General features: G+C 41.3%; 1 protein-coding gene across 1 annotated transcript; it reads right to left on the minus strand.

The window, feature by feature from the left end:
• Nucleotides 1-666: 666 nt before the first annotated feature.
• On the minus strand, nucleotides 667-27,698 carry dr1 (down-regulator of transcription 1). Its single transcript, XM_033028932.1, has 3 exons — nucleotides 27,158-27,698; nucleotides 10,408-10,571; nucleotides 667-1,847 (listed from the first exon to the last, which is right to left on the minus strand). Exons 1-3 carry the CDS (start codon nucleotides 27,375-27,377, stop codon nucleotides 1,698-1,700), a joined length of 534 nt encoding a protein of 177 aa, XP_032884823.1. The 5' UTR covers nucleotides 27,378-27,698; the 3' UTR covers nucleotides 667-1,697.
• Between the last annotated feature and the right edge of the window lie 5 nt (nucleotides 27,699-27,703).

Below are 27,703 nucleotides of genomic sequence, written 5' to 3' on the forward strand. Positions count from 1 at the left end.
TATCAGGGACACATGACAATAAACTTGAACTTGAAGAGGCAAGATCTATTTCCCCCCAAAATATATTCCACATGTTAAAAAGGGGAATGGATTGCCTTTAAATGTTTGTATAGGTAATATTGAAACAAAATAAAAATCACAAAATTACATCCTTAAAATACCCGCTTGCAGAATTCTTGAGAAGTGTGGCCTTAGGCAGAAGCCCAAACAACAGGAAAGACAGAAATTATTCTATTTTCAGTTCATGCTTGATAATTCTTATTTCACAAAAATAAATGGGAACAGTTGCTTTGCAACCACACCAGTAACCCTGTTGTAAACACCACACATACTGGAGCTCTAAATGAACAAATATACCAATGGATACAAATCTGAACATTAACTAATAAACGGCAAAGGAGGAAAGTACAAAACATTTTACATGATTCTATCAATGCTTTGCTAATATTACAGAAGCAATAAGGATTTGTATGCCATTGGTTATGTTTCTCCACTGGCCAAAAATCACCAAACTATAAGTTGAAGGCTCTCTCAGATGAAAACCAAGTCAAAGCCATACTGTGTAGAAACAGGCCCATCAGCCCAAGTCTATGTTGACCATCAAGCATCCATTTTACAATAACCTCCGAGTTTTGAAGTAGACAAAATAAATACAAAATATTTTACTTTTTTTTTAATAAAAACCTGTCTTTTTATTGCTAAGAGAACCAGCACATGAAAAATGTAAGAACAATAAGCACCATGGAAGAGTTATGTATTAACCAGCACAATCAACCCTGCAATGCAGATTTAAAAAAAAACATTTGCTCCACAATGAAATCTTCCACAGATGACATTTGCCAATCCCAAAATCATCAACAGTAATGCATATTTGTTAAAGAACATGAAACATTACAGTACAGAAACATTTAAGCAGCAGTTTAACAGGCTTCCTGAAGAGCCCACTTCATTTGCCATTTTTTCCAATGCTGAATTCACTCTTTGGTACTGAAACTGCTGACAAAAATGTGCTTTGCTTTCAACCCTTACTTCTGGAAATAGACTTACATTACACCTAGGGGTTAAAACTAACCATGAAGCAGGACATATGCCATGTAAAATTAAGACTAAATAGCCAACTATAGATCTGGCTATCTGGTTTTATCAAAGTTAATAATAATGTTACTCTTTAAAATTCTGTGAACTCCGTCAAGCAAGGGCAGGTTGACTTTTTTTTTTAAAGTCAGTTTCACCCATGTTACAAGTTGCTCATTAAAAAAAAACCCCATTTCGATTGCAAACTTAAATAAGCCACAATAAATTTGCTTTCAGTATTAAACAGTAAGGGAGCAAACGGTTACACAAACTGAAGCATTAATTCTCAGATTCACGAGCATTAACAATACTGATTTTCAGAAAGATGCAAGAAACAGGCTGTGGAGCGTTAAAGTACTGCATTGATTTGATGCTCCCATCTCTGGCTGCCCGTCGTATATAAATGTAATATTCTAATAACTTCCAATCCTCTGCATTTCCACATATAAGTGATTGGTTGTTACACCTGAAAACTCATGACAGTTTTAACTTGCCCAATGACCCCCTGACACCAATAGCCAGCCTGCAAAGTTGTGAATGAAGCTGAAAGTTGCAGACGGGCCAGGTCACTGTTAATGTGCGGTAAAAGGACATCTGTGTAAAAGTAAATTTGCTGGTTAAATTTAAACATCATCCTCTTCATCTTCATCTTGTGATGATCCAGCTTTATTGAGTGGATTGGATGTGGCTGATGCTGCTAACTGTGCTTGATGGGCAGCTTGTTGCATCTGTAACCACTCCTGCTGGGCTAATTCTGCCTGCTGTTGTCTGGCCTGTAATAAAGCAAATTACATGGAAACATAAAAACATAGAAAATAGGTGCAGGAGGCGGCCATTTGGTCCTTCGAGCCTGCACCGCCATTTATTGTGATCATGGCTAATCCACAATCAGTAACTCGTGCCTGCCTTCTCCCCAACTCGAGCTCTATCTAACTCTCTTTTAAATTCATCCAGTGAATTGGCCTCCACTGCCTTCTGTGGCAGAGAATTCCATAAATTCACAACTCTGGGTGAAAAAGTTGTTTCTCATCTCAGTTTTAAATGGTCTCCCCTTTATTCTTAGACTGTGGCCCCTGGTTCTGGACTCCCCCAACAATGGGGGAGTCCAGCCCGGTCGACCCTTCACAGCACTCACCAGCCTCCCGCCAGCCTGACCGACCCTTCACAGCACTCACCGGCCTCCCGCCAGCCCGATCAACTGACGGACCGACCCTAACCCAAGCTCAACATTTTTATTTAACAGTTCACATCATAACTTTACAAATATAAATCAATTGTAAAACAAAATTATCAGCAAGGTTAGCATTACCTTTATTTTTTCGAAACCTTGCTATTGTTTTGATGTAACTAGGAGGCAACCATGATCCCAGAGTGCTCGCTGCCTAGCTACCATGAAACAAAGCGCGTGATTTGTCAATTGGCGTCCGACGCAATGTCAAACGTGCATTGATTGGACAATTACTACTCGGAAAATTTGAGGTTTTTCTCATATTTTTAAAATATGTGCAAGTTTTGGTCTTGACGCGTATAAAGGTATGATTTCTATAATATTTTTACAACATATGTTAAAAATTCAGGTAGTTACGTGATTTGGGTCACGAATTTAAACGAAAAAGCATCTCGGCCCACAGCCTATTTAGCTTGTCCAGTCCTTTTATCAGTTTCTATAAGATCCCCTCTCATTCTAAATTCCAGTGAATACAAGCCTAGTCTTTCCAATCCTTCCTCATATGACAGTCCCGCCATCCTGGGAATTAACCTCCTGAACCTACGCTGAACTGCCTCAATAGCAAGGATGTCCTTCCTCAAATTAGGAGAGCACAACTAAACACAATACTCCAGCTGTGGTCTCACCAGGGCCCTGCACAACTGCAGAAGGATCCTTTTACTCCTGTACTCAAATTCTCTTGTTATGAAGGCCAACATGCCATTAGCTTTCTTCACTGCCTGCTGTACCTGCATGTTTACTTTCAGTGACTGGTGTACAAGGACACCCAGGTCTTGTTGCACTTCCCTTTTTCCTAATCTGACACCCTTGAGATAATTATCTGCCTCCTTGTTCTTGCCGCCAAAGTGGATTACCTCACATTTATCTACATTATACTGCATCTGCAGTGCATCTGCCCACTCACTCAACCTGTTCAAGTCACCCTGCAACGTCCACCCAGTTTTGTGTCATCTGCAAATTTGCCAGTGTTACTTTTAATCCGATCATCTAAATCATTAATATATATTGCAAATAGTTGCGGCCCCAGCTCCGAGCCTTGCGGGACTCCACTCGCCACTGCCTGCCATTCTGACAGGGGCCCGTTTATTCCTATTGTTTCCTGTGTGCCAGCCAATTCTCTATACTTGTCAATACCCTACCTCCAATACCGCGTACTCTAATTTTGCCCACTAATCCCCGGTGTGGGACCTTATCAAAGGCTTTCTGAAAGTCCAGATGCACTACATCCACTGGCTCTCCTTCATTCTTTTTACGTGTCACATACTCAAAAAATTCCAGAAGATTAAAGGACATCTGTAAATACTTGCAGTAGAAACCTGGTGATCTGCCAAATGACTCTGAAGGTCACATTGACAGAAGGACAACGTAATAATCCCACAATGATCCAGCTGATCAGATTTCCATACATACTAGAGACGGAAATTAGCTACTGATTGGCTACAATCTCGCATATTTACATGCAAATGTTCATTAATATACACTGTCCCTATAAACAAAACATTATTATTATTATTATATGGGAACAAAGCAACAAGGGCGGTCAGGCAGAAATGGGGCGGCAGAAGGGGCCAGGATAGGAAAATGTACAAAATAGGGATCAGGAAACTACAATTATGAATATTAGGGCAATGTTTACAAACACCCCTATATAACTTGCTCTTCAATTTTGCTTCAAATTAAATTTAATCTGCAGGTGGAAACTGTATGGCAAGAATCGAGAATGATTTAAAGAAACAGTTCCTGCAATGTACCAGAAATGTGTACTTTTAGAAAACTGCTCCACTTGTTACATGATCTAGGTCAAAGAAACATAGAAACGCAGAAACAGGAGGCCATTGAACACACCGAACAAGTATGAAGGTCATGTCGTTTGGGCTATTGCCCAACATCACAGAGACACAGATGAATACAAATAAATGCAAGTCCAAACAAGAACTCAAGATCGACAAGGTTGAAAGAGGCGTGGGTGAAAAGAACAAGAAACAGGGGAAGAAATCTTTTGTAGGTTAATAATGAATGGATTATCCATAATTAATCAAAACGTGAGAAGCAATTTATTGAAATCACTGTGTTCTTGCCTCGGCTATCAAAGCAACTTGAAAGTAAGCTTTCAATGCAACTTGCCAAAGCAGCTCAGACTTTAGAGATACGATGCAGAAATAGGCCCTTCGGCCACGCCAATCAGCCGGGAAAAACTCCCCATGCAGTCACAGGAAGAACATACAAATTTCGTACAGACAGCACTCAGTCACGATCGAACCTGGGTCTCTGGCGCTGCAAGGCAGCTACTCTACCTCTGTGCCACCATGACTTGGTAAAGGAGGGTAACTTTCTGGGGAAGCGTTGAGAAGGTGGCCGAAAAATACATAAATCTTGCTAGGTTGCCAAATTCAGAGATTGAGAAGCATAACCAATGATGTGAGATTCTATAATTATAAATGGAGAGCATGTGCTTGTTGGGACAGGGTGGCATGGGAAAGGGACGTGTAAAAGCCAGAATTAAAACAATGGAAGGCACAATAGTTTCAGGAACCCGATGAAGCTGCATGTATAGGCAGGGGTTGGTGGTAAAGAGGCACAGGTCAAAGATTTGAATTTGGTGGATTAGAGGTAGGAGCAAATAAAGGTTCTGAAGACAGGTGTTGAAAGCAGTATAGTCAGATTGGCAATTTCTCTAATGATAGCAATTGGAATAAAACAAAACAAAATTTGATGCAAGCTGGCAAAATTGTATTTTAGTGATAACAGGTTTGAAGTAACGTTGAAGAAAAATCAAGCAGTAAAATGGCAACCCAAACACGACCTGGGGTCACAGTTTAAGGATAAGGGGGAAATCTTTTAGGACCGGGATGAGAAAAACATTTTTCACACAGAGAGTGGTGAATCTGTGGAATTCTCTGCCACAGAAGAAAGTTGAGGCCAGTTCATTGGCTATATTTAAGAGGGAGTTAGATGTGGCCCTTGTGGCTAAAGGGACCAGGGGGTATGGAGAGAAGGCAGGTACAGGATACTGAGTTGGATGATCAGCCATTGTCATATTGAATGGCGGTGCAGGCTCGAAGGGCCGAATGGCCTACTCCTGCACCTATTTTCTATGTTTCTATGTATGAAAAGCATTAAGATGCCAAATTTCCTTCACCGAAGAACATCAATTAACCAGCTGGGCTTTCATATAAATCCAGCAGTTTTGTGGTTACTAATACGGAAACTGGATTTACTTTAGGTTACAGGCATTGAAATTCCACGATCCCAGTGGCTCTAGATCAATGATTCAGAACTCTGGCCTTAAAAGGTTTTAAATCCTTAAAAGCACCACAAACAACTATTTTTTAAATGAAGATGCAGCTTATTTCAAGAATCTTGGATGTGAGAGCAGTATAGTGGTTGAGTTACTTTGATGATAGGATTTGAACTAATGTTGTCAGATCATCCTGACTTTTGGGTTGCTAAATGAGTAATTTAACCACAAGACTGTCACACCCATAGAGTCATACAGTGTGGAAACAGGCCCTCCAGCCCATCTTGCCCACATCGACCTACATGTCCCATCTACACCAGTCCCACCTGCCTGCGTTTGGCCCATATCAAGTTCAAATGAGTTTATTGTCATGTGTCCCTGATAGGACAATGAAATTCTTGCTTTGCTTCAGCACACAGAACATAGTAGGCATTTATTACAAAACAGATCAATGTGTCCATATACTATAATATAAATATATACACACACATGAATAAATAAAATGATAAATCTCTAAACCTGGCCTATCCCATGTGGTTTTATGATTTATATTTATTTTGGTAATAGCTACACTAGTGATTCAATGGTATATTTTCAATCTCTCACTGGTCCAGGGTGTTGTCCCCACTTGCCTCAAGACATCAACCATCGTGCCAGTGCCCAAACAGTCAGCCACAGGGAGTCTCAACGATTTCCGCCCAGTGACACTCACCCTTGTCATTGCTAAGTGCTTTGAGCGGCTGATCTTGGCTCACCTCAAAGCCAGCCTCCCCCTCACACTGGACCCCCATCAGTTTGCCTACTGGGCCAACAGGTCTACAGAGGACGCCATATCGGCGGCCCTACACTCTGCCCTGACCCACCTGGACAACAACAACTCCTACATCAGGTTGCTATTCATTGATTTCAGCTCTGCCTTTAACACTGTCATCCCCACCAGCTTGATCACCAAACTCAGCGGACTTGGCATCTCCACCTCCCTCTGCACTGGACACTGGATTTCCTCACCAACAGACCAGTCTGTCAGGGTCAACAACCTCACCTCCTCCACTATAACACTGAACACCGGCATGCCACAGGGCTGTGTGCTCAGCCCTCTCCTCTACTCCCTCTTCACCCACGACTGCATCCCTAAGTACGGATCCAACGCCATCATTAAGTTTGCTGACGACACCACGGTGGTAGGACTGATCAGTGACAACGATGAGTCAGCTACAGAGAGGACGTCCAGCACCTGACAACCTGGTGTGCCAACAATAACCTCGTCCTCAACTCCAAGAAGACGAAGGAAATTATTGTCGACTTCAGGAAGGTCAGAGGAGGCAGTCATACCCCCATCCATATAAACGGGACTGAGGTGGAGCGCGTCTCCAGCTACAAATTCCTCGGGGTACATATCTCGGAGGATTTGTCCTGGTCCCTCAACACCTCAAAGCTGATCAAAAAGGCACAGCAGCGCCTTTACTTCCTGAGGAGGCTCAAGAAAGCCCACCTGTCCCCCCAGATCCTGACCAACTTCTACCGCTGTACCATCGAGAGCATCCTGACCACCTGCTTCACGGTATGGTACAGCAGCTGCACTGTTGCGGACAGGAAGGCACTACAACGGGTGGTGAAAACCGCGCAGCATATCATCGGTGCCCCGCTCCCTGCCATGGATGCCCTCCACCGAAAACGGTGTCTGAGACGGGCTGGGAAGATCATTAAAGACCCCTCCCACCCCAACCATGGACTGTTTGCCCTCCTCCCATCAGGGAGACGGTACGGGAGCCTCAGGTCTCGTACCAGCAGGATGAGGAACAGCTTCTACAATTATACCATCACATTGCTGAACTCGGAGTCCCGCCGATAGAATTTCTCCGGTCCCTCCGTCCCCATTGTTTAATTATTCTGTATTTTTAATTATTCTGTATCTTCTTTTTTTTTTTTAATTTCTATATGCACTACTACTACGGACTGACGCAAAACTGCATTTCGTTGTACCCATACTTAGTATTTGTGCAATGACATTAAAGTTGAATTGAATTGAATTGAATATTGAAGCAACCCGAGTAGTATTCCTTCATTTTATGCTTGGACAAGATGACTCAAGGTTTTCCCTGGTTTCTTATGGCCAATTAAAAGCAATTCTGACCTTACAGTAGTACCTTGAAATACATTCACGCGAGGCATGTTGCAACAGATACTAGCTGCGCCTATTAAAAGACTAAAACATTACTTTAAGTGGGACACACACATTGGAAGCAAGACTGATCAAAACACACTAAAAGTGTGATCCAAGGTCTCGCACACAGGGATTCTATCTCAATATATTAAGCCAAAGGTACAGACTTCTTACAGGGGGAAAAAGAACATTCTACTCTTAGGCCACAGGGAACCCAGGAGATTTCATTTATTGCTCACATGTTTTTGGTCATGCATCCAACTTCTAGCTTCCCTACTGCATTTGATTTCAAGTATTTATTGTGTTTATTAGAAGTCAAAATAATTTAGAAATTTACTGTTCAGTAAAATGATATGGATTCAATACATTTTGTACAACTCAAATGTGCTTTAACTTTCTAACTAGATTGGAGAACTTTTATCTTCTCTGATCTCCTTTCACGGTAATTATTTGCACACAGTACAATTTTGGTGCTTATCTCTCCAATGTAGCTGCGTCATCTTCATGGTGTTGTGTGGAAATTGAATGGTTTGGCAAGGGCAAACCAAACAGAGCTCCACTTAAATCAGTTTTTATTAAGTGCATAACCACACTGTCCAAATGATGACAGAGTCAAGTAAATTTGTAATTCTTGAGTTCCTTTCTATCTATTCATAGAAAATCCATAAATGTACCCTCCTCCATGTGTTGTTCAAATGGAAATAACATAGACATTGCTTTAATAACTGAATTAATTGGCTTTTTTCATTTAATTCTCCAAAATCTTATCAGATTATATTTCCAGAATGACATTATTAATCTGAATGTCCATGGAAGTTAATTACCTGGCTCCTTTTCTCTATAGTTCTAGCTATTTTGTACAACCATCTAATTGGTTACAGCTGCCATGTTAATTGGAAACAACTGATGCAAGCAATCACCCGTATTCACCATCGCTCTCAATAATTATAAGTAGAAGGTCTGAACTATTAGAAAATCTTGAGTGACAATAGACAATAGGTGCAGGAGTCGGCCATTCAGCCCTTCAAGGTAGCACCGCCATTCAATGTGATCATGGTTGATCATCCACAATCAGTACCCCGTTCCTGCCTTCTCCCCCTTCCCCTTACTCCGCTATCTTCAAGAGCCCTATCTAGTTCTCTCAAGTATCCAGAGAGCCGGCCTCCACCATCCTCTGAGGCAGAGAATTCCACACTCACAGCTCAGTGTGAAAATGTGTATCCTCATCTCCGTTCGAAATAGCTTACCCCTATTCTTAAGCTGTGGCCCCTGCTTCCGGACTCCCCCAACATCGGGAACATGTTTCCAGCCTCTAGCATGTCCAAACCCTTAATAATTTTACATATTTCAATAGGATCCATACTCAACCTTCTAAATTCCAGAGTATACAGCCCATCCGTTCCACTCTCAGCATATGACAGTCCCGCCATCCCGGGAATTAACCTTGTGAACCTACGCTGCACTCCCTCAATAGCAAGAATGTCCTTCCTCAAATTTGGAGATCAAAACTGCACACAATACTCCAGGTGCGGTCTCACTAGGGCCCTGTACAACTGCAGAAGGACCTCTTTGCTCCCTTACTCAACTCCTCTTGTTATGAAGGCCAACATGCCATTCACTTTCTTCACTGCCTGCTGTACCTGCATGCTTACTTTAATTGACTGATGAACAAGGACCCCCAGATCCCGTTGTACTTTCCCTTTTCCCCCCCAACTTGACACCATTTAGATATTAATCTTCCTTCCTGTTTTTGCTACCAAAGTGGAAAACCTCACATGGTGGTGTAAAAAGAAACATGACCAAAAATAACCTCAAGTCAGAATAATGCTTCGCAGTAGATTCACATAGTGGCGCAGCAGTAGAGTTGCTGCCTACAGCACCAGAGATCAGAGTTTGACCCTGCCCACTGTACTGTCTGTATGGAGTTTGTATGTTCTCCCTGTGGCCTGCGTGGGCTTACTCCGGGTGCTCCAGTTTCCTCCCAAACTCCAAAGACATACAGGTTTGTAGGCTAATTGGTAAAATTGTACATTGTCCCTAGTGTGTGTGGGATAATGTTAGCGTGTGGAGATCACTGGTGGAGCAACAGGCCCGTTTCCGCACTATCTCTAAACTCAACCTTGAGTTATACACTACAGGCCTCGTTCTCCACTGATTTGTGATCCGTGCACTCATGAAGTTGGCCTCAAGCCCCGTCTTAATTTTTCCCCACAGCTAATCTACTTAGCTGCACATTGGGGAACCAATTAGTGTGGTATAAATACAGTATACAAGCGGTTTTTAGACCACTTGTGTCAAATGGCTCCTTAATGTGTACTGCTCTAATAGAAAGCAATCTTTATTTACACAGCAGTACCTTGAGATTTCAAAACAGATTCATGTTTGAGTTTCACTGAAAGCGGTTTGCTAATATTAATTGCCTTTAGGTATTTACCCATAATGTGCTTATTAACGCATGTAATTGCTTTTTGAGCATTATGGGGTATACTTATATTTACGTGGGTTCAAAGGAGAGGGCCTTTGAGGTATCTGCATTTTTTGCTGTCTGTGGGAAGCCCAAGGCCCTATCCCTACCAGATTTAATATAATTTTATTATAACTTTACTAAAAGATCACAATTAAAACTCACATACTTGATCTAAAAACGAAATATAGTAATAACCCTTTCTAAATGACATCTAAATGCTCCCACAAGTCACTTACTTTTGCAAATAGCTCCTGTTGCTGCCTCAATAATTCTTCTTCTGGTATGCCAAGGTTCTCTAGTCGTGAGCTCGCTTTTCTCCTCTTTAGTGCTACTGTTTTGCATTCTTGCAAGACTTCCTTTACTTCACTAATGTACGAGCAAAAGCCAAGACTGTCCAGGGCTAAAGAGAAAGAGAAAGTTATACAATTACATTAGTTTTTGTGCAATCAAAATGAAAATTAAAACGGCAGAAGAATTGAAATCTGAAATAAGAAATATACAGCAATGAGAAGGGATCTATAATAAAGTTGCATCTTTTTACTTTTTCCATCCTTGTGAACTTTCTTATTTCAGCCAAATGTTCGAGAAAACTTTTTATTAGTCAATAAACCTCACGTTTGTAAATTTGAAGTACTTATTTTATAATGAAGATAGACACAAAATGGTGGAGTAACTCAGCGGGACAAGCAGTATCTCTGGAGAGACGAAATGGGTGACGTTTCTGGTCGAGACCCTTCTTCAGATGTGCATCTGCAGTTTCTTCCTACGCATTTCATAATGTTGTCTCTACCCATACCTTTCTTGGTGCATGGCTATTCAATCAGTTCCAAAACAGACTTATGAAAAGATGCAAACTCTTCCAGTTCACAAATTTGTTTCATATTTAAACCATTACAAATTGCTTCTTTCTTCCAAACATTAAAGTCACAAAATAAAATATGAATGCAATATATTTACGTGACAAGAAATGCAAGCAAAGAACATTTGCATTTCGATAAAAAATTATATTTATACAAACTATCAGCCAAATAAAAAAATCTGCCACAAACACAATACATACAAGAACATCAATGATTTGGATGAGAACATACAGGGCATGATTAGCAAGTTTGCTGATGCTACAAAAGTTAGTGGTTTTGCAGATAGTTAAGATGGTTGTGAACGATTGTAGCAGGATCTGGCTCGATTGGCCCGGTGAGCAGAGGAATGGTTGATGGAATTTAATACAGAAAAGTGTGATGTGTTGCATGTCAGCAATGGCAGGACTTGCACGGTAAATGGTAGGCCTCTGGGTAGTGTTGTAGAGCAGAGGGATCTAAGAGTACAGATGCATGGTTCCTTGAAGGTCGATTTGCAGGTAGATAAGGTGGGCAGGAGGAAGAGGGAAGATATTATAGATACAAAATCATGAGAGGAATAGATCGGGTAGATGCACAGATTCTTTTGCCCAGAGTAGGGGAATCGAAGGACCAGACATAGGTTCACCATGAAGGGAAAAAGATTTCATAGGAATCCGAGGGGTAACCTTTTCACACAAAGGCTGGTGGGTGTATGGAACAAGCTGCCAGATGAGGTAGTTGAGGCTGGGACTATCCCATCGTTTAAGAAACAGTTAGACAGGTACATGGATAGGATAGGTTGGGGAATATGGACCAAGTGGGACTAGTGTAGCTGGTACATTGTTGGCCGGTGTGGGCAAGTTGGGCCGAAGGGCCTGTTTCCAGACTGTATCACTCTAACACAAAGTTCATGTGAATGCTACATAATGGGCAATATCTTTACAGATAGAAAACACTTCAATTTTTGAAACTGTTTCTCAACACTCAGGTCATTCACCTGATGGTCTTGCTCTCTTGGTCGACATTGCTCTAAGTTCCCATATTACAATAGACTGAAACATTGTCGCTTTTTCTAGTTGACGGAGAATCAGAGAGGACCACTCTGAGATGATATCTCATTGCAATAAATCACTTTTCCATAAACAATAACATCTAATCTATGTAGATAAAACGATAATGGATTTAAATGTTATGGGATCCGAGGATTCATTTGCAACACTTAATCATAGAATCATATAGCATGCAAACAAGCACTTTGGCTCCGATGCCAACCAATATGCCCATTCTAAGGTACTCCCATTTCCCTGCAATTGGCCATTTCCCTCAACCTTTCCTATCCTACTTGTCCAAATGTTTTTGTTGTTGTTTTTTTTAAATGTCATTGTACCAGCCTCTGACAGCTCGTTCCATATATCCACCATCCCCTGTGTGGAAAAAGTTGCCCCTCAGGTTCCTATTAAATCTTTCCCCTCTCACTTTAAATCCAAGCCCTCTACAGTTCTTGATTCCCCGACTCAGGGAAAAAGACTGTGCATGCACCACATCTATTCCCGTAATGATTGCACAGACCTTCTTAAGGTCACCCCGAATAAGGTTCTATCCTGCCCATCCCCTTCATCTAGCTCAGCCCTCAAGTCCTGGCAACATCCTCATAAATCTTCTCTTCACTATTCTTTCCAGCTTAATAACATCTTTCCATAGCAGGGTGACCAAAATCGAACACAATACTCCAAGTGCGGCCTCACTGGTACACTACCGTAACATAATGTCCCAACTTCTATGCTCAATTCCCTGACTGATGAATGCTAAAAGCCTTCACCACTGCTGCAAGGAAACATGATCTAAACAACCATGACCCACTGGATTGGATACCATGTTGTGTTCTCAACTGCAGCAAAACTGGAGATAATTCAACAGATGAGTGATCTGGTTGACAGGACAAAAACAGAAAGTAAAGCAAATCAGCCATGGACTTCAGTACTTGACTATTAGACAATGATGCATTGATGCAATTGAGCAATTTAAAATAGTTGAACATAGGGCTCAATAAGAACAATACCATTTTCTACTGGTATGGTGCATATATGTGGATTAAACACCAAATACATCCCCTCCCAAGCACAAACAGGCAGCTTGAGCAATGAGAAATCAGCCCGTAATTTTCTAGTGAAAATTTCATGATTCTGTAGCTGTATATATTTTTCTAAAAGCACTCTGTACTGACCAGAATAATCACTTGGTCTCACACTCAGTTTTTTTTTTTAAGTTCTATGGTACTAGCCTGGGTATGGGGGTGTTGAGATGGAAATAAAAATAAATTTGTATTCGAGCCACACAATGATAAAATGTAACACCCTCTTAAAACCAGCTCTTGTTGGCCGCTTTAGCTTCAGGTATTTGGTGGAATCCATATAAACCATTCAAGGTTAAAAATAATAAAGTACTTAATTAAATCCCAGTAAGTCCCTGTACTTACCAATCATGCATTAACATAGAATGTTCATGTACATTTCACTACTTTGTTTACATCTTATCATTTCTTACAGTTATTATTTAAATACCTCACTTACCTGTTTCTTGAATGTCCCAGTTCTTCCATCATACTATATGTAGAACTAGCCCTAACATATGGCTTCCCAGACAATTCAGACCAAGTCAAAGGATGGACATGACTGCATCAGGCACAACCAGGCCAACTTTGATGTGGTTTAAGTGCCAATTTAAAACGGTGACCATTTTTCTAGTTTGTGATAAAACTACATTACGCAACTTCAGTGCCCAAAAAGGCTATTATTTACAAAAGGTGCCTGTAAAGTTTAAAAATCTTACCCTCAAAGACAATTGGCCTTCAATACCCTAAAGGATCAGCAATTTAAGCCAAAGAGGATAATAATCAAACAATGTTATCAAAGTCAAGTTTCAAAACTCCCTATCATACTATTTCAGAATGAAATTGTTAGTTTAGCTGCCATGGATCATTGAAGAACCAAGAACAAATAGCATTATAACATGGTTCTGATACTGGAGGAATGCTCAGGATCAGAGTCTTGAAAAAGTTAAAGGAATTTGAACATTGAGATTCAAATAATTAGAAAGTAACGATTTTCATTTGCAACAATTGGGAGAACATTGCATCATTTTATTGCATAATTACAGGCAATATCTAGAACGTCAGGTTCCACAACTAACTAATGGGCCTATCCCACTTTGGCCATCAGTTACGCGACAGGCCGGTGGTGTGCGAAGATTTCGTTCAAGACGAAGTCTACACTCCTCCACGCCACTCCACACTCGCTACCCACACGCTAGCAGGTCGGGTAAATGCCGCGCGAATGACAGCCTAGTGGGACAGGCCTAGTGGGACACTTCCTCACATATCATTGCTGCTGAATGAGCAGAATTTCATTAACTAAACATCAAGAAGTCCAAAGTTACCATGTTTAGTTCCTTCGCCTATTCCTTGATCACATTCTAAAGCTGTATAGGCCTGCTTCATGTCATCCTTTATGGCCCCAAATTGATTTGCAAAATATATATTTCACTATAAAGTCACTAAAACCAAATAGTGCCAACTAAGCAGTAATAAGCAGTAACAGCAGTAATTGTCTATTGGCCTGGCCCTTAGGCAGAAAAGGTTGCCGACCCCTGGTCTAATGTATACTTTTCAAAATTGTAATCTTTGTTTTCAACCCGTCCCTAAAACTCTCAATTTCTGACCTCAGCAATTTCCCAGTTTCAATCATTCCAGCATTGTAACTATCGTCTTAAAGTGCCTGGCCCTGGAACTAAAATTCATTCTCCAACTCTAGATCTTATTTAAGATGTTTGGTCTGGCACCAGATATTTTTTTCATAATGCTAAATTTTGCAGGCAAGTTGTCTGTTAAGACTGAATGTGTGTTATTTAGCATGTTAAAGAAAATACAACATGAAATGAGGAGTGGTGAAAGGGATAGCAAAAAGACAATTAATGGTTGATTTAGGAAGTTTCTGAAAACAGGCACGAAGTGAAGAGCTTGGAAAGAACTCGGGCAAGGAATGTAGTGACTAAATGATCAGCCTCTAAAGGGACTAAGGGAGGCCTATGCACCCATAGGACATTCCAAGCAATCAGTTAATTAACAGCAGTTTTGTTTGTTGACAAACATGACAACTAATTTACCCAACAATGTGATAACAACTAGATAATGAACTAATTAGCCGTTATTAAGCAGTGTTGCTTCAAGGTCAATTGAAAACGCCCTTGCTTTTATCTAAATAGCGTAATGTACACACAAGGAACTACATATGCTGGAATTTGTATGGATGGCTGACGGAGAATGATGATACAAAGTTTTTTGGGGGACAGAGAATGACGGTACAGAGGCCACGGAGCGATTTGAAAGATAGAACATGGATTCTAAGTATATTTGTTGGGCACAGTTGGTTGGGAATGATTCTAAACAGGCTTATGCAGAGCAAAGACCAGTTAGGTTTCAGTAGACCCGTTTAAAGCCCGCAGATTGAAACCAGCTTTCCATAAAATTGAAACGAGTCAAATATGTGTTGGATTCTTATCACTGCCAGTATGTTATAGTACATCAAATCAAAACAGGTTGAGACTTCAAAAAGATACCAGCAAGCTTCACAGGTCACAGACTTTTAAAATAAATGATTAGTACTACATTTATAACATCAAATCAATGGTTGGATTAAAGAATATTAATCCTGACTAATCAAGAGTGGTTTATTGTCATATGTCCCAGATAGAACAATGAAATTCTTACATACTGCAGCACAGAATATGTAAACATCGTACACTGTAAGTAATATGATAAACGAGAGAGAGAAAAAGTTCAGTGTATATATACACACACACTCACATATCAAACAATAATAGTGCAATAATAATAAGTCTATTGTAGTTCAGAGCTTATATGAGGTTGTAATGTTTGCCTGTAGCCTGATGGCTGGAGGGAAGAAGCTGTTCCTGAAACTGGACGTTACAGTCCTCAGGCTCCTGTACCTTCTTCCCAATGGCAGTGGTGAGATGAGTGTGTGGCCAGGATGGTGTGGGTCTCTGATGATGTTGGCTGCCTTTTTGAGGCAGCGACTTCGATAGATCCCTTCGATGGTGGGGAGGTCAGAGCCATTGATGGACCGGGCAGTGGTCACAACCTTTTGCAGTCTTTTTCACTCCTGGACGTTCAAGTTGCCGAACCAGGCCATGATGCAACCAGTCAATATGCTCTCTACTGTGCACCTGTAGAAGTTCAAGAGAATCCTTTTTGACATACCGAATCTCCGTAATCTTCTCAGGAAATAGAGGCGCTGATGTGCTTTCTTTATAATTGCATCAGTGTGCTGGGTCCAGGAAAGATCGGAAATATACACACCCAGGAAGTTGAAGTTTTTGTCTCTCTCCACCATTGTCCCATTGATATAAATGGGATTGGGGGTCCTCAACCTTCCTCTTCCAAAGTCTACAATCAGTATTTGGTTTTGCTGATATTGAGAGCCAGGTTGTTGTGCTGGCACCATTTGGTCAATAGGTCGATCTTACTTCTATATTCTGGCTCATCACCATATGTAATTCATCCCACAACGGTGGTGTCGTCGGCGAACTTGACGATGGAGTTCGCACTGTGTCCGGCTACATTGGCATGAGTATAGAGTGAGTAGAGCAGGGGGCTGAGCACGCAGCCTTGAGGTGCTCCCATACTGATTGTTACTGACGATGAAGTATTTCTGCCAATTCGAACAGACTACTAGATACAATTACAAATATATCTGTGTATTGAAATCAGTACAAAATTATTGTTATATGTTTATTGGACTGACTCAAACAAGCTATTGTCAATGATAGCAGGACCTAGCTAGCATTTGGGTGCTAAAGGCCAAAACATTTAGTCATGTGATTTCGCAGTAAACGGTAGGGAGATGTCAGAGATGGTCCAGGTGAATTTGAGTGCTAACCGGTAGGGAAATGTCAGGGGATACAGAGCTGGTTATCCACAACTCGGCTTCTTCCCAAGATCCCAACTCTCATAGAAACCAGTCAATTGGATTATTTCCATGCAATATCAGGAAAGGTTTGCAAACACAGGATGCAACAAATCCTTTAGGATGAGACAACATAGCTTTAGTCTTAAAGACTTTCGCCCTCCATCACAAGGTCAGAAATTGGGATGTATGCACAATACTCCATTCATCAGAAAATAAAACAAGCCATGCCTGCATTCAACAAGATTTGGATGACGTTAGGTTTTTCAACTAAGATGCTGAGCAATGACCATCTGCAACAAACTAGAGTCAACTTACAACACAACACTCAATGGAAGTGCCTTTGTCATGTTACTGGTCATTAACATTCTGAGGAGTCAGCATTATTGACAAACTTACCCAACTCCCCAGAGCCAATCCACCATCTACAAGTCATATGTCAGAAGTGTGAAAGAACATTCTCCAACTGCCTGAAAAGGCACAGCTTCAACAAAACTCCAGTGCAACGCTAGTTAGGATAAAGCAGACCGGTTGACTGCCACTCCATCCACCCTAGACATTAATTTATCCTCCCTCCTCCACATCAGTGCGAACGGTTGCAGTCAGTGCCCTGTACAAATTTAATGGCGGTTACTTACCCAAGCTGATCTGACAGCATCTGCCTTACCAGCAAGCTCTGCCACCAAGAACAAGTTGAGCATACAAAAGGAAACACAATCACCTGCAAATCCCTCCACTCAACGCAAAGTCAAACACTAGTCCGACCTGGAAATATATCACTGTTCCTTTATCACTAAATCCAAGAACTCCCTATCCAACAGCAGTGTAGGAGCAGGTTCATTGTGTTGAATGAAGGACCCCAAAGAACTGCAACAATCAGAATGGCACACCACTTCCTCAGATATACTTAAGGGTGGCAATAATGTTGCCCTTGCCATCAATGCCCAATTCTCTCCCCCCCCCCCCCCCCCCCCCCCCAGCGAAATGAAATTGACACCAAACAAAAAAGGCTTCTTTAAGCCTGTTTGTGATTCTTTCCTCTAGTAAGATGCTCTATACAACTGATCTATTGGTTCATTTATTTTTTAATTCTTATATCTGTACATGTAACACTTGTCAAATGTTACTCGAGAATGCCTGAAAGGTGCCCTTGGGCAATCTAGAATGTTACATATTAATACAAAGTTTTGACGAAGAATACATACAGTTGATCCCTGCATAACAAGGGATTGCATTCGTAGAAAACAATCCATATCATGATTTCTGTGACATGAAGTTCCATTATTTGCTCATGCACAAGTTTAGCATTCCAAAACAACACATTGTACTTATCTCCTCCCGCCCCCACCCCCGGCAAATTCCATGAGAGCAAATTTCTAATACCTGGATAGACCTGACAAGAAAGAGGGCCGCCCGTATTGGCATTTACCATGTCAACATGTTAAAAGAGATAGAGAAGTTAATGGAAGAAACTTAATCTCTGAAACATCTTGTGTATGGGCATCTTCCCCATGACCCCATGCAGCGGTAACAAAACCTACCTAATCAAACCTATGCCCTTCCCGATAGGGCCAATGTGCCACGTGCTGTCACCAATATTTATTGGAGCCGACTGCTGATTTTTGTGATTCGTGCACCAGAACATCGAGATCCCTCTAAACTTTACTCGCTTTGTCTTTCTCCATTTAGATAATAATCCACTTCCCTACATTCAACTCAAATGGCTATATTTTATCTCAATTGCTCAATCTATATCTATCCTGACTATCCCAACGGAACAGCTTCTTCCTCAGCACTGGTGCCAGTGTCCCATGAAATGGAACCTGCTTAGACCATATCACAATTTGAGCCACATATTTATCTCTAAACCCTATTCAACTTGTGTCAAGGTGCTCACGGTCCATGTAATCTGGGGATCATCACACAGGTGGTTTCGCTTTTCAATTCCAGAATTATTCCTGGGCAAGTTAGGAGGGAAATCGCAAAATATACATTTCCCCTTCACAAATTAGTGGAATTCTGCGACTGCCCGTATTCTTCCAAAGGATGCAGATTTTACTGATATTTTCAAGATTCATAACTTTTTACTGAAGAAAAAATGAACACATTCCATTTCAAGTAGCCATCGCTGGCACCAAAGGCCTATCGTTTCCAATTGAACTGTTGACTGTACTATTCTCCAATGCTGATAGGACCAGATTCAGTGATAGGATTCAAAATGAACCCAGAATATTTGCCATCAACAAATATAATTAAGGTTTCAGATGCTGTGCTCCCACAGTAGGTTCTTGTCCTATGTTGCTGATGCTGGTTGTGGTTGAGCGTAGAGATCACACCCTTACATAAAATACGGTGTAGAAAGGAACACAGATGCTGGTATATACCGAAGATAGACACAAAGTGCTGGAGCAACTCAGCAGGTCAGGCAGCATCCCTGGAGAAAAAGGGTGATATTTCGGGTCGGGACACTTCTGTGAAGCGTCCCGACCCGAAACCTCACCCACCCTTTTTCTCCAGAGATGCTGCCAGACCCACTGAGTTAATGCAGCACTTTGTGTCTCTCTTCCGTAATATACTTTGATGCAGATTGAAATATACAGATAATCCTAAAGTACTCATGTAAATACGAGGGAATCAATGCCTTTGTTCTTCTTTGCTATCTGTTGTTCTAATATGGAGGTACGGCAAGTGTTGTTAGAAGACTTCAATTGTCTTGCCCCTTCTTCATGTTAGCCATTAAAATATACACATATTTTAGTAAAGTTGCAGGGAAATGTTCCCGATGTTTAGTGAGTCCAGAACCAGGGGTCACAGTTTAAGAATAAGGGGTAGGCCATTTAGGACTTGGGATGACAAAAAAAGTTTTCACCCAGAGAATTGAGAATCTGTGGAATTCTCTGCCACAGAAGGCAGTGGAGGCCAATTCACTGGATGTTTTCAAGAGAGTTAGATTTAGCTCTTAGGGCTAACAGAATCAAGGGATATGGGCGAAAAGCAGGAACAGGGATACTGATTTGGATGATCAGCCATGATCATATTGAATTTCAGAGCTGGCACCTATTTTCTATGTTTCTGAAGTCATTGTACGTGTTCACTAATGATAATAATTTCCCTGTCTCTCTCTGAACAACCCAGTGTCTAAATTATCATATTCAGAAGATTCACCTAATATGGATAAACAAAACATTCCTAAACTCTTCAGTTCCACCTAATCCCCCATTACAGCAAGCCAGGTCCATCGCTCTCAATGCCATGTACGCAAGGATAAAATAATTCTATGCAACCCAATTGAAGACACAAGATGAATTTTTAGTCGGCTCCATAACCAGGAGCTGGTACAGAACACAATTAGCTGCTGACAATTTTTCCTCTGACAACCACCAGTTCCGCATTCATTACCCTGCATTGCACTTGAGTGTAGCTTTCCGTGGAAATGTACAGCAGCTAGAAATTAACACCAAATTGTCAACATACACCTGCACTCGTATGTATTTTTCCTTGGATGCCAAATTTCTCTCTACATTAGAAACCAAATGTATTCCACAGTAAATTGACTAATGCAAGGCCTTTCAAGTGGATTTGCACTGTACAGATCAGCTATGTCTTGAATAGATTAAACTATCCAGCTTTCACAACACCCTTTGAAACCCTTAATATGGCAGTATCTTTTCCTACTGTGCATGCCTATTAAAGGAATAATACAGTTTCTAAGTAACAGTTTGGACAAAATAAGAATTCTAAGTAGGAGACTATGAACAAACATAGCTTCTATTCTGGATGGTGCAGCTAACACAAGCCGCCATCCCCCATCATAAACACATACAGGTCCTCCCCACATCACTGCTGGGTTCCGTGGCTCAGAACTATTGTAACATAAACAAATCACAAGTCGGAAATGCGGCTATGCACCAAGTTCCCACGGCAGAATGAAACTTCAGGAAACAAGGTGGTGTGCATGTCGCAGGTCAGTATCAATGGTGTTGAGGTGGAGATGGCCAAGAGCTTCAGGCACCTGGATGTAAATATCACCAACAATGTCTCTTTGCAGCCAAGTAAGCACACTGATGCCTCTACCTTTTAAGACAAAGGAAGTTTGGTGCGTCTCCAACAGCTCTCAACATCTGCGCCATCATAGCTCAGATTGGCAATAGCTTTGTTCAGGACTGCAGGAAATTGCAGCAAGTTGTGGATGTATTCCAGTCTATCATACAAACCAGCCTCCTCTCCCATTATCTACACTTTGAGCTACTTTGAAAAAGCAGCCAACATTATCAAGGAGCATATCCTCTTCTCCCATCAGGCAAAAGATTAAAAGCTTGAAAACACATGCTGACAGATTCAGCAACAGATCATCTCCTCTGTTACCAGACTACTGAACTGTCCTCTCATAAACAAATGGTGTAGTTGTGATCTCTCAACTTGGCTCATTGCACTAAAGTTCATAGGTTATACGAGTAGAATTAGGCCATTCGGCCCATCAAGTCTACTCCACCATTCAATCATGACGGATCAATCTTTTCCTTTCAACCCCATTCTCCTGCCTTCTCCCTGTAACCACTGACACCCGCACTCTCTTTATCTGCACTCTCTGTAACTATAACACTATAACACCAACATAGGTGGCACAGTGGCGCAGCGGCAGAGCTTAAGGTACAGGAGCCATTAGGAGGTAGCGACCATAATATGATAAGTTTAATCTACAATTTGAGTGGGAGAAGGGAAAATCGGAAGTGTCAGTATTACAGTTGAGCAAAGGGGACTATAGTGGCATGAGGGAAGGAGCTGGCCAAAGTTGACTGGAAAGAGACCCTCGCAGGAATGACAGTGGAACAACAATGGCAGGTATTTCTGGGAATACCTGCCATACATACACAGAAGGTGCAGGTTCAGTGCATTCCAAAGAGGAAGAAATATTCTATGGGGAGTAAGAGGCGACCATGGCTGACAAGGGAAGTCAAGGACAGTATAAAAATAAAAGAGAAGTATAACATAACAAAGATGAGCGGAAAGCAAGAGGATTGGGAAACTTTTAAAGAGCAACAGAAGATAACTAAAAAGGCAATACGGGGAGAAAAGATGAGGTACGAAGGTAAGCTAGCCAAGAATATAAAGGATAGTAAAAGCTTATTTAGGTATGTGAAGAGCAAAAAAATTAGTTAAGTCAAATGTGGGTCCTTTGAAGACAGAAACAGGTGAATTTATTATGGGGAACAAGGAAATGGCAAATGAGTGAACAGGTACTTTGGATCTGGGAATTATAGACCAGTTAGCCTGACATCGGTGGTGGGGAAGATGCTGGAGTCAATTATAAAAGATGAAATGGCGGCACAATTGGATAGCAGTAACATCGGTCCATGTCAGCATGGATTTACGAAGAGGCAATCATGTTTGACTAATCTTCTGGAATTTTTTGAGGATGTAACTAGGAAAATGGACAAGGGAAAGCCAGTGGATATAGTCTACCTGGACTTTCAGAAAGCCTTTGATAAGGTCCCACATTGGAGATTAGTGGGCAAAATTAGAGCACATGGTATTTTGCAGAAAATTATTGGGACACAGCTACCGGCCTTGGAGGGCATCTACCACACACGGTGCCTCAGGAAGGCCGTCAGCATCCATAAAGACTCCTCTCACCCTTGTAATGGACTGTTCGAACTCCTACCTTCCGGCAGACGTTACAAGGCCTTCTACGCCCGCACCTCCAGACTCAGGAACAGCTTCATCCCCAGAGCTATTGCGGCTCTGAACCAGCCCTGCTGAGTGCCCCACACCCCCATGAACTGTCTCCCTCGTATGGTCACGTCGCACAGACACATTTGCACTTTAGACTGTTTTGACTGTTTTACTGTTCTTTTTATAAACCATGTTCTCGGGGTATCTAAATCTAAATTGTATTAGTTGTTTAAGTTATGACATCAGATGGAAGCTGCATACCAAATCTCATTGCACATATGTGCAATGACAATAAAAGATATTATTATTATTATTATTGGGGGTAGGGTGCTGACATGGGTAGAAAATTGGTTGGCAGACAGGAAACAAAGAGTAGGGATTAACGGGTTCCTTTCAGAATGGCAGGCAGTGACTAGTGGGGTACCGCAAGCCTCGGTGCTGGGACCGCAGCTATTTACAATATACATTAATGATTTAGATGAAGGGATTAAGAGTAGCATTTAGCAAATTTGTAAATAACACAAAGCTGGGTGATAGTGTGAACTGTGAGGAGGGCGACAGGTTGGGTGAGTAGGCAGATGCAGTTTAATGTGGATAAATGTGAGGTTATCCACTTTGGTGGCAAGAACAGGAAGGCAGATTATTATTGGAATGGTGTCAAGTTAGGAAAAGGGGAAGTACAACAAGATCTGGATGCCCTTGTTTATCAGTCACTGAAAGTAAGCATGCAGGTGCAGCAGGCAGTGAAGGAAGTTAATGGTATGTTGACCTTCATAACAAGACGAGTTGAGTATAGGAGCAAAGAGGTCCTTCGACAGTTGAACAGGGCCTAAGTGAGACCACACCTGGAGTATTGTGTGCAGTTTTGGTCTCCAAATTTGAGGAAGGACATTCTTGTTATTGATGGAATGCAGCATAGACTCACAAGGTTAATTCCCAGGATGGCAGGACTGTCATATTTGAAAGAATAGATCGACTGGGCATCTATACACTGGAATTTAGAAGGATGAGAGGTTATCTTATTTATACATAAGGTTATTAAGGGATTGGACACGCTAGAGGCAGGAAACATGTTCCCCATGTCGGGGGAGTCCTGAACCAGGGGGTCACAGTTTAAGAATAAGGGGTAGGCCATTTAGAACGGAGATGAGGAAAAACTTTTTCACCCAGAGAGTTGTGAATCAGTGGAATTCTCTGCCTCAGAAGGCAGTGGGGGCCAATTCTCTGGATGCTTTCAAGAGAGAGTTAGATAGAGCTCTTAAAGATAGCAGAGACAAGGTATATGGGGAGAAAAGGCAGGAACGGGGTACTGATTGTGGATGATCAGCCATGATTACAGTGAATGACGGCGCTGGCTCGAAGGGCCGACTGGCCTACTCCAGCACCTATTGTCTATCGTCTCACAGTGCCAGAGATTTGGGTTTGATCCCGGCAAGAATGCTGTTTGTGCATTCTCTCTGTGACTGTGTGGTTTTCCTCCGGGTGCTCCGTTTTCCTCCCACATCAAAGACATGCAGATTTATAGATTAATTGGCTTCTGTAAATTCGTCCAACTGCGTAGGATGCAAAAGTGGGATAACATGGAACCAGTACGAGTGATCGATGGTCGATGTGGACTCAGTGGGCCGAAGAGCCTATTTCCACGGTGTACCCCAAACAAAAATATTATATTCTACACTCTGGAATTTTTCTCTTTGCATAACCTTATAATAACCTTGCAATACGTATGCAAGGAACCGTCCTACCTGTCTCCCAAACGCTTACTCTTATGCAAGGGCTGTACATAACTAGAGTGTTTGTAAGGTGTAGAGGGCCTGTCATCGTCTATCAAGCTCAATATCAGATACTTCAGTCACATATTCAGTAACAGTAAATCCAGATGAGAAAACTGATCATAGATATGTTAAAATATTACATACATATGAATAGTTTCTGATCTGAGGCATTACAGGAACGTGGACGTGGATGAAAGTATTTGATTTCCCCATAAGCTTTCAAAATGAAAAGTATTATCAATTCATTCAAAAGCAGGCAAGCTCAAACCTGCTATACATGTAGTTGGTGTGTCAGACTTCTGGGGACGTTTGCAGAGATTTAACAACATATTTCTACTGGAAGGCCATCTATTACTGTTCGGCTTACTAGAACTACTCCCAAAAAATCATCAGTACCAAGTGATTAAAAGAATGTATGCAAGGCCATTGGTCTTGCAACATTTCATGCAATTACATAAATTGATTTGTTAAATGTGCCATTGCACATAGAGGCAGAGAAGTTTTGAGCATTTAGCCAAATTGCAAAAAATAAATTAAAAAAATTCAAACAAGCAACATAAACTGTGCTTAGCAATATCTGGCATTTTAGTCAAAAAGGTGAATGCTGACTTCAAGCTACTGCAGGACTGACTTTCATTTTGTAGACAATCATTGTCACAAATTCAAAACTGCAATTTTTACATGGCAGTCAAGATTGAAAAATCTCAGTTATATTGTTCATTTTCTGCTCAGAAAACAGTTGTATCTTAGTAACAATGTTGTTTCTGATGCATTCATCATAAACATATTAGTTGAATCACTAATATTTATAAACAAATGAAAGCCTGCATTTTACCAGTCAAACATTTCCTTAAAACCTTGCCTTCTAGAACCAAACAATTTGGCAGTTTTTCTTAAAACCTACCCAAACTTTCTGTTTTCATCACAAACGAACGCTGCATTTGCTCACACCGTGTCTTTATATAGGACGATTTCCATGGTCTTTGGTATATTCAACAACTTTCAGCTTAAAAGCAGCTGAAAAAGAAACAATCTGTGAAAATCATGTAATTTGCTCTTCAGCTGTGCTCATATGCCCACCGGAAACCTGAAACCACCTTCAATGTTTAAATACTTAAGATGTCTAAAGACAACCGATTTGCAAATGTTTTTTTTTTAAACTACAAAAGATGTTCAATGATTTACTTTCTTACGTGGAAGTTTGTAAAAGATGGATAAAACCTATGCCAGGAACACCCTGACAACACTAGAAAACAGAACTGGCATTTAGGTACACATCAAAAATCTTGGCCACCAGTAAACGTCGCCACTTCTAAAACGGTATTATAAGCTGCCGAAAGAGCAGAAATGGTTAGCAGGTTATTTTAAGTCTCCAATCACTAAACAACATGCCTAGAACATATCCTGCAGCAAAACCAATACCATGTGTGTAGGTTAAAATGTGATAAATACAAATGGTAGAGAACTGAATTTTGCTAAATATTTTGAACTGCCATATATTTTAATAAGTGACTAACTTCCTCTGTATAATTAAATTTGTCCTATTTGCATATTTGGTTACAACCTACAATCTAAGAAAGTACTTCAAAAAAAATATGATGAGCCCAGCCACCAATATAATTACCAAAAGTCCTTTATTAAAGTAGTTCTATAAAGACCAATATCTGGTCCATCACAAAAGTCATACCTGCAAGGTAATTACAACCACGCAAAGTGCCACAGCGATGGCCTACTTAGGAAGATATGTATCAACCTATTGGGAAAATCTTCAAATGATTTACTAAACATGGAATTAATTTTCTAGTCAGATCAAAGAGCACTGAACTGTGTATTTATCTCCAAGCAAAGAGCTCCTATTTTACATTAAACTAGAGGCACATAAAAATACTTCGCATTTTAGCTACATCATATGTGTGGGTTGTAGAATACAATTGGCAAAGATTCAAATGTATTTAATATCAAAACAATATAATTTCACTGGATTAAGGTGCATCAACACTTCTTACCAACTCCTGCACCTGGCCAATTTGAAATATGTACTTACATCCTTATAATTCACTGGGCCAACAACCCACTTAAATGGTTTCTACAAAAGACATTTTCATTCTCATCTATCAAACAAGTGATATTTTTTGGTTAACTTTCCTACTTCAACAAAGTACCCAGTTCATGTACAAAAGATTTACTCGTGCTGCTAATGAAAACGTGGAAGATACTAGTTATTGTTTAAACATGTTTGACACATCAAATCAATTTTAACGTGTTCATTTACAGCAGCACTTAAAGAATGACACGATTAAATTAAATAACGTCAACATACCAAGCATCATATGCTAATGCAAATAGTTACGATTTTCTTTATTCATGCTGATAAATATTACTATTTATTTACGCAAATGTCTTGGTGCCGCATGTGATAACCAAAAATATAACGACTCAGTAGATCACGAAGAAAATACTTTCGTAACTCAGGCAGAGGCTGACATTGCCCAATGTAGGTTTTCTATCACCAGTGGGAGAAATAGAAACCTCAGAACTGCTTTCAGTATTAATTCGAGCACGCTGGTATAGAAACTGACTTCCTAAAACAGTTCCCATCCCAACTTATGCGAGTGGATTTAAGCAGCTGCTAACTGAGAGGTAAAGAGATCCAGTGGGGGAAACACAGGGTATGAAGCTCTCTTCTTAAACCCAGGCCGGTCCCCAGGTTCCCCTCACCTTGGATAACGTGCTCCGGGGAGATGGTCTTCTTCTCCGACTTGTTGCAGATCTCGTTGGCCTCGGATGAGATGAGGTGAATGAACTCGGTGCAGCAGCTCACCACCAGCTCCCGGGCTTCGTTCGCCACCCGCACGTTGGGCAGCGTCTCTTTGATCATTTTGTTGATGGCCGCCCGGGGAATGGTCAGGTCGTCGTCGTTGCCCGACGCCGAAGCCATGACAGGCTTTATCTACTTTCTTCCCCCGGTCAATAAAATAAAAACAAAACAATAAAACCTCTCCCGCCCCCCCACCCCCTTGGAGGAAGCGCCCCCGCACACTCTTCAAGGGGGTGAAGCAGCGCCCCCTTTGTGGTTTAAACCCCCCTATATCCTTCTGTCCGCTCGCTCGGGGTGTTTCAGGGGTCCGTTAAATCGCATGAAAGCTCCGAGCGGGAGGAGGGTTTCAAGCCGGTCGCCGAGCCGAGCCCCGTCCGTCCTCGTTACCCCGCTCCCGGCCGCGGCGCCATCTTCAATCGCTCGGCGGAAACGGCCCGCGCTTCCGG

This window comes from Amblyraja radiata, chromosome 10 (genome assembly GCF_010909765.2).
Source record: "Amblyraja radiata isolate CabotCenter1 chromosome 10, sAmbRad1.1.pri, whole genome shotgun sequence".
NCBI lineage: Eukaryota > Metazoa > Chordata > Chondrichthyes > Rajiformes > Rajidae > Amblyraja > Amblyraja radiata.

Excerpts from the sequence above, each read along its gene's own strand:
- dr1 (XM_033028932.1), bottom strand. The coding sequence starts at position 27,377 with ATGGCTTCGGCGTCGGGCAACGACGACGACCTGACCATTCCCCGGGCG. Across the intron at positions 10,572-27,157 it reads CCCGGAGCACGTTATCCAAG|CCCTGGACAGTCTTGGCTTT; the intron begins GTGAGGGGAACC and ends CTTTCTCTTTAG. Across the intron at positions 1,848-10,407 it reads AACAGGAGCTATTTGCAAAA|GCCAGACAACAGCAGGCAGA; the intron begins GTAAGTGACTTG and ends GCTTTATTACAG.